This window comes from Lampris incognitus, chromosome 9, assembly GCF_029633865.1.
Source record: "Lampris incognitus isolate fLamInc1 chromosome 9, fLamInc1.hap2, whole genome shotgun sequence".
In the NCBI taxonomy this organism is placed as follows: Eukaryota; Metazoa; Chordata; class Actinopteri; order Lampriformes; family Lampridae; genus Lampris; species Lampris incognitus.
In genome coordinates this window covers 50,841,948-50,854,300 of record NC_079219.1, presented here as the reverse complement: position 1 = coordinate 50,854,300, position 12,353 = coordinate 50,841,948, and the positions used below count along the sequence as shown (strand labels likewise).

Sequence of the window (12,353 nt, the reverse complement as noted above, 5' to 3'; positions counted from 1 at the left end):
GACAGGACGCGGAAGCGGGGCAGGCTAAGCTAACTGCTAGCCCATGCAGATCGGCGGTTCCGACAGTCATCCTGGCTGGCGTTAATTCTCATGGACAGTGATCTTTTATTTATTTATCTATTTATTTAGCTTAGATATATGTGTTAGTTTGGATATATGTGTTCTTGTAGTTTTTGGATGTCTTTTTGTCTTTGTGTTGCACTGCTGTGGGCTGGGGGAAGCGATGTGTCATTTCATTTCATGTGTGCAAGTGCATGAAATGAAATGACAAAGTGTTTCCTGATTGTCTTTTTAAATTAACCCAGTGATTTAAAGATAGCTGGGTTCTACTTAGTTCCAGTGGCATTTCTCTCATTTCCACTTGTAATGCTGATGTTGGGGTTGTTCTAATGGCACTTGAACAAAGTCTCAAAGCCTGATATTGAATATTATCTATTTTTTGAAAGATGTATTTGATGCAGATCCAAACACTACACACCCACATTCTAATACTAATCTTATTAATCCTGTGTAAGTGATTTTCAATTCTGTTCTCTCTGCCCCCCCTCATTCACTTTGTACCAGACATCCCCAGCCATCCATCCATTATCTAAACTGCTTATCCTGCTCTCAGGGTCACGGGGATGCTGGAGCCTATCCCAGCAGTCACTAGGTGGCAGGCAGGGAGACACCATGGACATGTTGCCAGGCCATCACAGGACTGACACACTCACTCACATTCACACCTAGGGACAATTTAGTACGGCCAATTCACCTCACCTGCATATCTTTGGACTGTGGGAGGAAACCGGAGCACCCGGAGGAAACCCATGCAGACACGGGGAGAACATGCAAACTCCACACAGAGGACGACTTGGGAGGCCCTCAAGGTTGGGCTCCCCTGGGGGTCGAACCCAAGACCTTCTTGCTGTGAGGCGACCGCGCTAACCACTGTGCCACCGCGCCACCCTCATACTTATTTTTTTTCAAAAATAAAACGTATGACAGTCCTGTCCCCCCCCCCACATCCCCGAACAAGTTAAATAAACTTGTCCTTCTCAGATAAAGTCTCTGCACAGGCTTAACGAGTCCTCCAGACCTGGTTCGAAACAGTCCATCAGTGGTCACCTCTGACGTGCTGTTGGCATTGCCATTTTGGTTGCAGGTTCTTGGTCAGGATGGGCACCTCATTACATGTCATTCTTTCTAATAATTGTCAACAATAGAGGTTTGGATCCGGAAACTATTATCAAAAGGTTGATATGTCACTTCTTAACAAGCAGATGTCATGGACCCCCAAATACGTCAGACTCCTGACTGGTTCGATAAAATTTTGTCTGCAATATAAATAGTGTTTATGTTGTTTTTGTGTAGAATTATGGTATTGTGTTTTGTGGTGAGAGTGCAACCTAGGATTAGTATAGCCATTCTTATACAGCCCCCCAAATTGGCATCATTTCCTGGTTTTGTGTTACCTGTGATGCTCTGAGGGACTGAGAGGTTCCCCGAACCCCACTTTGAGAACCACTGGCCTAAACAGAGTGAAACCAGGGAAAGTTACCCTCACTGTTATAGCTAGGGCATTTTTTTGTATAAATCTAAATGCATACAATATATTTCAAGACCTCACATGTTTTTTTTAATACTAGATGACCCCAGAATGTTAAACTACTAGTCAAACTTTACATATATCCATTTCGTATTGTGCATCAAAATGTAACACAACGCACTTCACATGGCAACAAGTTTAAAGTGGAAATAAATTTTTACTTATACAAAGGATAAGTGAGCTGCCTGTAAGTTCCTTGAGGATTTCTCCCTGTTAAAGTTTTTTTTTTTTTTGGGGAGTTGTTCCTTATCCGATGCGAGGGTCTAAGGGCAGGATGTTGTGTTGCTGTAAACCCCCTTGACTTGATTTAAGTGCATATGACTTCCCATTGTGTTGGGAATGTTTGTGTACTGTCGATTAACTCTTCAGAGGTAGGACTTAAAATGACTGCCTATTATGTGGGGTGGGGGTGGGGGGAGTTATGTGCATTTGGGGAAGTTCAATATTTTTTTCTACTTAAATATAGTTTATGCCACAGAGTCAACATCTTTTGATAAGTCGGTGATAATTGGGGGGAAAATAGAGGGGGTGGTTGCACGACTTTAGTTCTAATCATTTGAATTAACAAAAATAAAACCGGTAGCGTTTTAATAACGTGGTTAACTTTAATGTCATGGAAGAGTCATGTGAAAATGTGCAGAAACACCAGTAAGCCATCACGGATCAAGTAGTTTCTCTCTGGCGGTAGGTTAACCAGAACTTTCTACGGCCCAAAATGAGCCAGCGTCCTCTGTTGTATTGAGCTTTTTGCATGGGTCCTAAGTTGCATGGGTCCTAAGTAGTTGCACGGGTCCTATGTAGTTGCATGGGTCCCTAAGAAGTTGCATGGGTCCTAAGTAGTTGCACGGGTCCTAAGTAGTTGCACGGGTCCTAAGAAGTTGCACGGGTCCTAAGTAGTTGCATGGGTCCTAAGTAGTTGCACGGGTCCTAAGTAGTTGCAAGTTTGCGAGCAAGTCAAAAGGACGCGCATACTGCGTAAAGAAACAACAACACCCACAAGTCCATGCGCGTCTGCATGTTACGTCACGTCCCATAACAGCTTCCTGCTGGAGTGTAAATGGGTACGTGACACAGTTGTTCGGGGATTCAGGCAACAACCGTTAACTCCAAACACCACTGACACTATATCTTAGTTTTAGGACCGCCGAATCTGACACACAGATTTGTCGTCGGCCGCGATGGAGGCGGTCCCCCGAATGCCGATGATCTGGCTGGATCTGAAGGAGGCCGGGGAGTTCCAGTTCAGCCCGTCCGTGAGGCAGGTGAGCTGGGTGGGGAGACGCAGCAACGGGGCTGTCGGGGAGGGCGGAGATCGGAAGTCAACCTGACAAGGATTAACGACCACTGGGATAACCTAATTAGCTAGCTAGCTAGCTAGCTAGCGACGTTCGCCACCCCCACGGTTTTTACGGGTTAAATATGTAACGATAGCTCGGCTAGCTAGCTAGACCATGACAGACCTCCCCGACCACCGCCTATTGTGTTGTTAACGTTAACGCGTTTCTGTTTGCATCGCAACCGTCTCCGCCGTCAGCTCGGACTCGACACTTAGCTTAACTCTAAGCAAGCGATAGTCGTACTTGAAAACAAGAGGGGGTCCTTCAAAACAAGACCATGATGGACCCTAGCTCTGCGGGGCCCAGGCCGGTCGTCCACATGTCAATAATAAATACTGCATTGTCACATTCACGTGACAACAGCGGGCTTTTTCAGAAATTTGATTTTTGTTTTGACGCATCAGATTAAGTTTCAAATTCAAAGCCATGTGAGTAAAGGACTTACAGGTCAAATGGACCTAAAAGATGCCTTACATGTGTGGTCTTTGCTGTTAATGTTGGTTAGAAGGCACTGGGGAGTCATGCACATCATGGCAGAATTGACTCAGTAATGTTAACAACTGGCCCTTATAACAATGATATTGTGAGCAAAAAATGGCAGTCATTTTTTGAGCTCGGTATAAATTGCAAGGGGCTTAACTGTGGTTGTGTGACCAGAAAGCACAGCCTATTCACAACCACACATATCTCTCATTTACCAGGAAGAGTATCACGGTCACTGTTCATGTCTTTTGGTCATTGTCATTATCCATTGCCCCATTTCCCATCCTCTCTTCCTGATTCCGATGAAACGTAGGACCTTTGGTCTCTTGGCTTGATCGCTTTCTAGAATATTCCATAGGCCTACAGCCAGTCAGAGAAGAACTGGGAGCCTTTCTGTGGAGGAGTAATGGATTCAACGAATATTGATTTGATATTGTAGTTGAATTTTCTACACTTGAGTGAATTTAATGAGGTTGGGAATTTGTGTTAAAGTGTAATACAAAACGTGAGCCTTGTTCTAGACTTTTCTCATACAAGAGCATCGCCTTCCATTTTGTTTGCTGTTAAAGATAACCTAGTCATCAGAGACAAAAAAGAAGCCATGCCAGAACGTAAGGGGCTCTTGGTTGAGAGCATTTCTTTCACTGTGTTTGGTTATCCATGTCGTATGGAATAGTCCAGCTCTGGTAAAAGACATTCCTTGTTAAACCCCTGGCATGGAAGATAAAGTTGTGTTTAATTCTATGATTTCAAAATTTGTCATTTTCGTTGGTAATCTCGTAGTCAAATGCATATATGGTAAATTTCTAAGAAATATATCTTTATCTGATCTGATTTCAATAAGAGACAGAGATGGAATGTTTCCCATCGTGGTACAAGTGTCTTGATAGGTTGATATCCAGCATAGGAACGCCTGCCAGCCTTGGGACCATCCTGTTGGCGTTAGTTGATTATGCTGATCTCAGACCTAATAGAAGAATGCTTCGTCATGCTTAGCAGTAGGATTTGTCTCTCCTGACACACAATATGCGGTACACAAGCACCTGAATGAGTTTGGCTTTTTCATCTTGTTTGGTAGAAGAGGGAGACAAAGACTTTGGGCCCAATCTTACACCCGGTGCAAAATGCAGAGCAAGTGTCATAGTTTCTGACCGACGCAGTTGTAATTTTCCTGTCCAGCGCCCATGTTGTTTAAATAGCAATTGTACTTGTGCCCATGGCCGTGTCTTAAAATGAGGTGTGGTCAGGCGGATTGTTGGCGTTTTACTATCTTGAGGCAGCGGAAAGCGATTGATTGTATGATTGACCAAAAAAACAACAACAACAACCTGGTTTAAAGTCTGTGGCGCAGTATTGTTCTGCTATCTAAAGGGTGCATTATTCAGATAGTAAGATGCACCTACATAGGTGGGTGCACATCGCGTGTACACTCTGCCTGTTACACAAACAAGGATGCATAGCAGTGCACAAACATGCAAAAGATTACAACTAAAACATTACAATGTGGAATTTTTTTTTTGATTCCCCCCTCCCCCCTTTTTCTCCCCAATTGTATCCAGCCAATCACCCCACTCCTCCGAGCCATCCTGATCGCTGCCCCACCCCCTCTGCCAATCCGGGGAGGGCTGCCACATGTTTCCCCCTTTTTCTCCTCAATTGTACCTGGCCAATTACTCCACTCTTCCGAGCTGTCCCGGTTGCTGCTCCATCCCCTCTGCCGAGCTGGGGAGGGCTGCAGACTACCACATGTCTCCTCCCATACATGTGGAGTCGCCAGCCGCTTCTTTTCACCTGACAGTGAGGAGTTTCACCAGGGGGACATAACACGTGGGAGGATCACGCCATTCCCCCCAGTTCCCCCTCCCCCCTGAACAGGCGCCCTGACTGACCAGAGGAGGCGCTAATGCAGCGACCAGGACACATACCCACATCTGGCTTCCCACCTGCAGACACAGCCAATTGTGTTTGTAGGGATGCTTGACTAAGCCGGAGGCAACATGGGCATTCGAACCAGGATCCCCACGTTGGTAGGCAACGGAGTAGACCGCTACGCTACCCGGACGCCCCAGGCAAGCCTTTTTATGGATCCCCATCCCTGCCTTCTGTTTTGGTTCGTTTTTAGCTTGGTCTGTTACTCCCTATGCCATGTTTTATAGTCATTCAATTTATTTTATGTATCTATTCGTATTTTCTGTATTGAGTGTAAAGCACTTTGTAACTGTGTTTTTAAAAGTGCTATATACATAAAACTTTACTTACTTACTTCGCGCACGACCAGATCCATTTCCTCTGCAGAAAACCATTCTGCTACTTGCTGAAGCCACCATTTAAATAGCAATGTGCCAAGGTGCAAGTGCACCTGGCATTTAAAGGGAGTGGGAGATGACACCTACATGTCTTTGGACTGTGGGAGGAAACCGGCACCCCTGGAGGAAACCCACACAGACACAGGGAGAACATGCAAACTCCACACAGAGGGTGACCTGGGATGACCCTCGAGGTTAGACAACCCCGGGGCTTGAACCCAAGACCTTCTTGCTGTGAGACGACCGTGCTAACCACTGTGCCACCGTGCCGCCAAATTGGCCATACTAAATTGTCCCTAGCTGTGCATGTGTCGGCCCTGTGATGGCCTGGCGGCCTGTCCAGGGTGTCTCCCTGCCTGCCGCCCAATGACTGCTGGGATAGGCTCCAGCATCCCTGACCCTACTTAGGATAAGCGGCTTAAATAATGGATGGGAGATGACACTCTGATTGCTTTAATTCATGTTATGCCCAAAACACACTATAATTAATGATGAGACTAAGTATGACCCCTTTGTGCTTTGCTTTGTGCTCAGGTTATGTGCCGTTTAACCAGCAAAAGTGGATTTGGACATGTACTAAAATGAATTTGTGCCATGCGCTTTAGACCATGTGCGGTAGATCGTTTAAATAGGACTCTGTGTGTGTGTGTGTGTGTGTGTGTGTGTGTGTGTGTGTGTGTGTGTGTGTGTGTGTGTGTGTGTGTGTGTGTGTGTGTGTGTGTGTGTGTGTGTGTGTCACAAACAATGCCTCAGTTAGGTTGTTTACCTCCTGACCAAGGCTGTGGTGAGTCTGACATTAAGTAGCTCTGAGCCCGCCTAAAACAGAAGTCTTGGCAAGGCATGATGGGATAGCCTTATGGCTTACATAATACCAAAATGTGTCTGTTGCTTTGGACCACAGATTATCTTTTAATTATTTTAAACAAGGGTCAAAGTGTTGAAATAAAGGCGTAAACACCTTTTTTTCTTCTGTTCTGACATTTTGGATTTATGAGCTATGGCGTTCTGCTGTAAAGGCCCTGAAGAAGAAAATGGCTTCGTAGACCTATCAAGTCAACACAGGATGGGAAGCATATGTTTTTGTCTGCTTGGTTCAGCAATTGTTGCCTTCAGAAAGCCACTAGACACTTTCACTGTTTTGCCTCTCTGCTCGGGTCTGAATGATGATGGCGAAGCCACATTTACCAGCATTTAGCTGGTAATGGGTGGGGATTTCCACAGCCTGGTGGCAAGGCATTTTAATTGACCTGTAACAAGTGTTAAGGTTCAGGAGCCTAGATTTATGTGTTCTGTTCCGTTTTCTCCTCTTCTCTTTCCTCAGTTCATCCTGAAGAACTATGGGGAGAACCCGGACAACTACAATGAACAGTTGAAGAAACTGGAGACGCTCAGACAGGTCTGTCCTCCTCCTCAGCTGACTGAGAATCGCTGCCTCACCATCCAAATCTCTTTGCTCCTATATGTTCTCATCTTGAGTTTTTAGAAGGGAAAAGTAAATGTAAAATTTAAAATTTTTTTTGCCACTTTCCATAGTTCTTATTTTACATGTTTATCAGTACTTCCTTATCCTACATGTTCATTACAGGAACACAGTAGTGTGTTTTATATTATTAACATAGTGTCAGTATCCTGCTTAGTGTTGGTTGCCTCCGATGCTGGAACTGAAGCTTTTGCAGGAGTTGTAGTTACTATAGCTCTCTCTGGAAGAGGAAGGAATTTGCATTTCGGGCAACGAAGCTGACCGTTCGTGCCTGAAATGTAAAATATAGCTGTAGATTTCCTCAGCAAACTGTCTATCGGCAGCTGTTTAAACCTGTAAAAGGACTGACATTGACAAGTCCAGTTAGGCAAACTTTAATTTACCTCCTCCAGGCTAGATGAGGTTACGTAATCCTTGCAGTTTTTATTCAGTTGGATGCTTTGGGAAAACAAGAACAGGTGAGAAAAACCAGCAAGTCTCCCTTTGACTGTTGGAAACCTAAGTAAAAACAGTTCACTACTTCTATCCATCCATTATCCAAACCGCTTACCCTGCTCTCAGGGTTGTGGGGATGCTGGAGCCTATCCCAGCAGTCATTGGGCGGCAGGCGGGGAGATACCCTGGACAAGCTGCCATATATTAACTCATGTTTTCATTAAAGCAGTCACAATTGAGTCAGCAGGAGACGCTGACCTATTTGCTCATATTTATTAAAGACTAATGGAGAAACTACATGGAGGTAGTTTCATCAGAATTAACTGTGGCAAGGCGGCACGGTGGCGCAGTGGTTAGCACGGTCGCCTCACAGCAAGAAAGTCCTGGGTTCGAGCCCTGGGGTAGTCCAACCTTGGGGGTCATCCCGGGTCATCCTCTGTGTGGAGTTTGCATGTTCTCCCTGTGTCTGCGTGGGTTTCCTCCCACAGTCCAAAGACATGTAGGTCAGGTGAATCGGCCGTATTAAATTGTCCCTAGGTATGAATGTGTGTGTGTGTGTGTATGTGTGTGTGATGGCCTGGCGGCCTGTCCAGAATGTCTCCCCACCTACCACCCAATGACTGCTGGGATAGGCTCCAGCAACCCTGAGAGCAGGATAAGCGATTCAGATAATGGATGGATGGATGACTATGGCATGAATTTTGAGGTGATTTTTTTTTCAACCCTGTCTTTGGTTTTCTTGCTTCATTTTGCAGTAATGAAGCAACTTACTGACTCTCAGGGCGACTCGTTCACTCAGACTTACCTGAGAGTTAACCTGAGTCAAGTTTGTGAATAATGAGGGTGCACTAATGTATTCATTGAGACTGATAGGTTGGTTTCTTTAAGGGTTGTTGTGACAACACAGTAAAGTAATCATTAAGTACACATCTTCAGTCAGTTTGGAGCTGGACAGGACGTCCGGGGAGCGTAGCGGTCTATTCCGTTGCCTACCAACACGGGGATATCCGGTTTGAATCCCCGTGTTACCTCCGGCTTGGTTGGGTGTCCCTACAAATACAATCGGCCATATCTGCGGGTGGGAAGCCGGATGTGGGTGTGTGTCCTGGTTGCTGCACTAGCGCCTCCTCTGGTTGGTTGGGCCCCTGTTAGGGGGGAGGGGGAACTAGCGGGGAATAGCGGGATCCTCCTACGTGCTACGTCCCCCTGGTGAAACTCCTCACTGTCAGGTGAAAAGAATCCGCTGGTGACTCCACATGTATCGTAGGAGGCATGTGGTAGTCTGCAGCGCTCCCCGGATCGGCAGAGGGGGAGGAGCAGTGACCGGGGCAGCTCAGAAGAGTGGGGTAATTGGCCAGATACAATTAGGGAGAAAAACGGGAAAAAAATAAATATGGAGCTGGACATGGTTGAAGCTTGTTAGGGGACTAGAGTTTCATGGTTACTGTGTACTAATGTTGTGCAGAAGCAGTCCTTCTCGGTTCTAATTTAGCTTGAGTTTACTTTCGTCAGTTTTAGTTATTTTGATTCTAGCAGTAGTTTTACTGCAGAATACAAGGTTAAAAAGTCAGATACTTTATCAGAATAAAGACACAAACATAAGGACTGCATGTTTGTTAAAGTACAATTTAGGAAGAAGTGTCCTTCTGCTTCTTTTTTTGTTTGAGCAATAGTGGTTATGATCTTGCTGCATATTGTGCCACTGCTGAGCAAAACCATAAAATGTGTGTTTGTGTGTGTGTGTTTGTGTGTACCCCAGAGTGCTGTGAATGTGACGAGGGACTTTGAGGGCTGCAGCACACTGAGGAAGTATTTTGGGCAGCTGCACTACCTCCAAAGTCGTGTGCCTCTGGGACCGGGTCAGGAGGCTGCCGTGCCCATCTCATGGTAGGTTAATTTGCACACACATACACCGACATAACACATAGACCAACCCTCAATGTTCCCTTATTCTCATTGTTCCATCAATCAATCGATCAATCAAGCTACATTTTATATAGCGCTTTTCTAGCTGCAACAGCCACTCAAAGCACTTTACAAAGTGAGGTCTATCTGGCACTGGAATGAGATTACATTCAATAACACTAACTTTAACCTCACCGTGCTAACACACACATTTCAACACATTCTGTGTGTTAACACAGCAGGTCTTTAGCATGGAGATCGCAGACACACAAAATTACATACAGTTACCTGGGGTGCACACACACCCCGGACCCTTAACTTCAACATCAGGTTCATGCTGGTATTTGTCACACACACAGAAACACTTTGCCTTACTATTGATCGTACTCTTAAAAATTGAAGTAAGACTTTAGAGTTACTGCAGTCATCCTGTGGACAAGAACAAGAGCTAAACACTTAACGTATAAACTCCAGGACTTGGTTACTCTGTGCAACTTTAAAGGTATGGTTTAGTCTATGGAATCTGAGTCTATTGGAAATTGTAAACGTTTCAATTGATAACAGGTTTGTATCTTTTCCCTTCATTTTTATGCTATCTTGCACTTTGAGCTATTCTATTGTCTTCATGTGAGTGTGTGCTGAAACTGATGTGCTGCTGCCATTCTTGGCCAGGTCTCTCTTGTAAAAGAGATTTTAATTTCAATGGGACTAACCTGGTTAAGTAAAGGTAAATGAAAAAATATAAATCAACTCACACAGTTGCAATCAGAAATGCCTTTTTATATATCTATTTTTTTAAATTAAAATCATGACCACTGGGACTCCGGGTAGCGTAGGCTGGGTGGGAAGCCAGATGTGGGTATGTGTCCTGGTCGCCGCACTAGCACCTCCTCTGGTCGGTTGGGGCACCTTTTCAGGGGGGAGGGGGAACTGGGGGGGGGGGGGGAATAACGCGATCCTCTAACACGCTACGTCCCCCCTGGTGAAACTCCTCACTATCAGGTGAAAAGAAGCGGCTGGTGACTCCACATGTATCGGCGGAGGCATGTGGTAGTCTGCAGCCCTCCTCAGCCCGGCAGAGGGGGTGGAGCAATGACAAGGTGGGCTTGGAAGAGTGGGGTAATTGGCCGGATACAATTGGGGAGAAAAAGGGCGGGGAAAAAAAAAACATGACCACTAAATTTATGTCTGATTCCACTTCATCAAGTTACACTGTCTTGAAAATAAAAAGTTTACCTGGAAGATATTTCCTGGTGAGCTTTATTGTTGTAACAAACCATTCTCTGTGAGACCAGCCTACTGGATTTCTATCTGTGGATTTCTCAACTTGGACCAACACAATTTTCCTGTGTCTACGTGTACACATGTAATAACTGAGTCATGAGGCGTCATGATGTGCATGACACATTTAAGTCGGTTCTTTTCAGCCTTGCTTTCTCGTCCTGACATTTTTTGTGTCATTGATGATGTCACCATTCTTTTGTTTCTTTTATTGTGATTTTGATCATTTTGATCATGAGTTTATCATTATCCTGTCATTTTACTCAGCAAACTTGTTTTTACTGTAGCCAGTCATCTGTTTTCCTGCAGTTTTTGTTCTACACATAGACTGGCCTCGTGTCGCAACGTCACCATTAAAATTCACACATCCCCACACTTGGACACCCCTGCACCAAAACCGGAGTTTGATTTCACCTGTAACACACACACACACACACACGCACACAGAGCCTATGCAACGGTAATTTTTGTTCTTTTTTAAGTTCTTTTTATTTTTAACTCATTCTCATAAAGCACATTTATGTGTGAAATGTGCTACATGTAGTTTTGTTAGATTTTAGTGACAGACCCACCCTCACACTTACCTCTGAAGTGAGTTATGTTGCACACACTGCATCTGGTCTTCCTCTGTCATCTCTGTCTTCTGTAACAGGACAGAGATCTTCTCTGGAAAAACAGTCACCCACGATGACATCAGCTATGAGCAAGCCTGCATCCTGTATAACCTTGGTGAGTTGGAGCAGATGGTGAACTGATCGTAGACATATTTTCATCTATCAAAATGTCTAAAAAATCAAATCAGCTGTTTTCATCTGCTGGTTTTAGATAAACGACTCCCCTGTCTGCAGCACTGCATCATCAGCAACAGTCAAGGCAAATGTTGTTTTGCTTCAGTTGTGTTCTATCAGGGGGGGGGTCCAGGGCACTTTGAAAAGAAACCGATGTTGGCATGGTAACAACATCCCAGCCTGTTTCTCCTCTGATTCCTTCAAAAATGTCCAAAAAAATATGTTGTTGTGGTCTGAGAAGTAACACAACAACCGGTCTTGTGTGGGTATGTACACTTTAGCAGCCAGTTAAATTTGGAGTCATCCAGACTAAGAGCTGTAGTTGTCTGCTAGGGCAGCGTTTCTTAAACCTCTCCTGGTGGACCACTTGTCCTGCATGTTTTAGATCTTTCCCTGCTCCAACACAGCTGATTTAAATGATCAACTTATTATGAGCTCCCGGAGCTGCCTAATAACAAAACTGATCATTTAAATCAGCTGTGTTGGAACAGGGAAAGATCTAAAACATGCGGGACAAGTGGTCCGCCAGGAGAGGTTTGAGAAACGCTGTGCTAGGGCGTCCATGCCAATGTGGGAGCTGTTGGTGTGTTTTGAATTCAGACCACAGCATAAGATAGATCGATGGATTGTTTATTAGCCACACGACCGAGGCCGGTGGAATTTGTTTTCAGTACAATACATGGACAAAAGCAGACCCTCCACATGTTAAACAATACAGTGATACACAACTTATTACACTCAACCACATAC

The 12,353-nt window shown here is 44.8% G+C and overlaps 1 protein-coding gene across 1 annotated transcript in view; it reads left to right on the top strand.

The window, feature by feature from the left end:
* The first annotated feature begins 2,648 nt into the window (after nucleotides 1-2,648).
* The window catches only part of ptpn23a (protein tyrosine phosphatase, non-receptor type 23, a), a 32,793-nt gene continuing 23,088 nt past the window's right edge, over nucleotides 2,649-12,353 (top strand). The window contains exons 1-4 of the mRNA XM_056286156.1: nucleotides 2,649-2,850; nucleotides 7,036-7,110; nucleotides 9,389-9,516; nucleotides 11,468-11,544. Of these exons, the coding sequence (XP_056142131.1) occupies nucleotides 2,767-2,850; nucleotides 7,036-7,110; nucleotides 9,389-9,516; nucleotides 11,468-11,544 (364 nt within the window). The 5' untranslated portion in view covers nucleotides 2,649-2,766. The remainder of the gene's footprint in view (nucleotides 2,851-7,035; nucleotides 7,111-9,388; nucleotides 9,517-11,467; nucleotides 11,545-12,353) is intronic.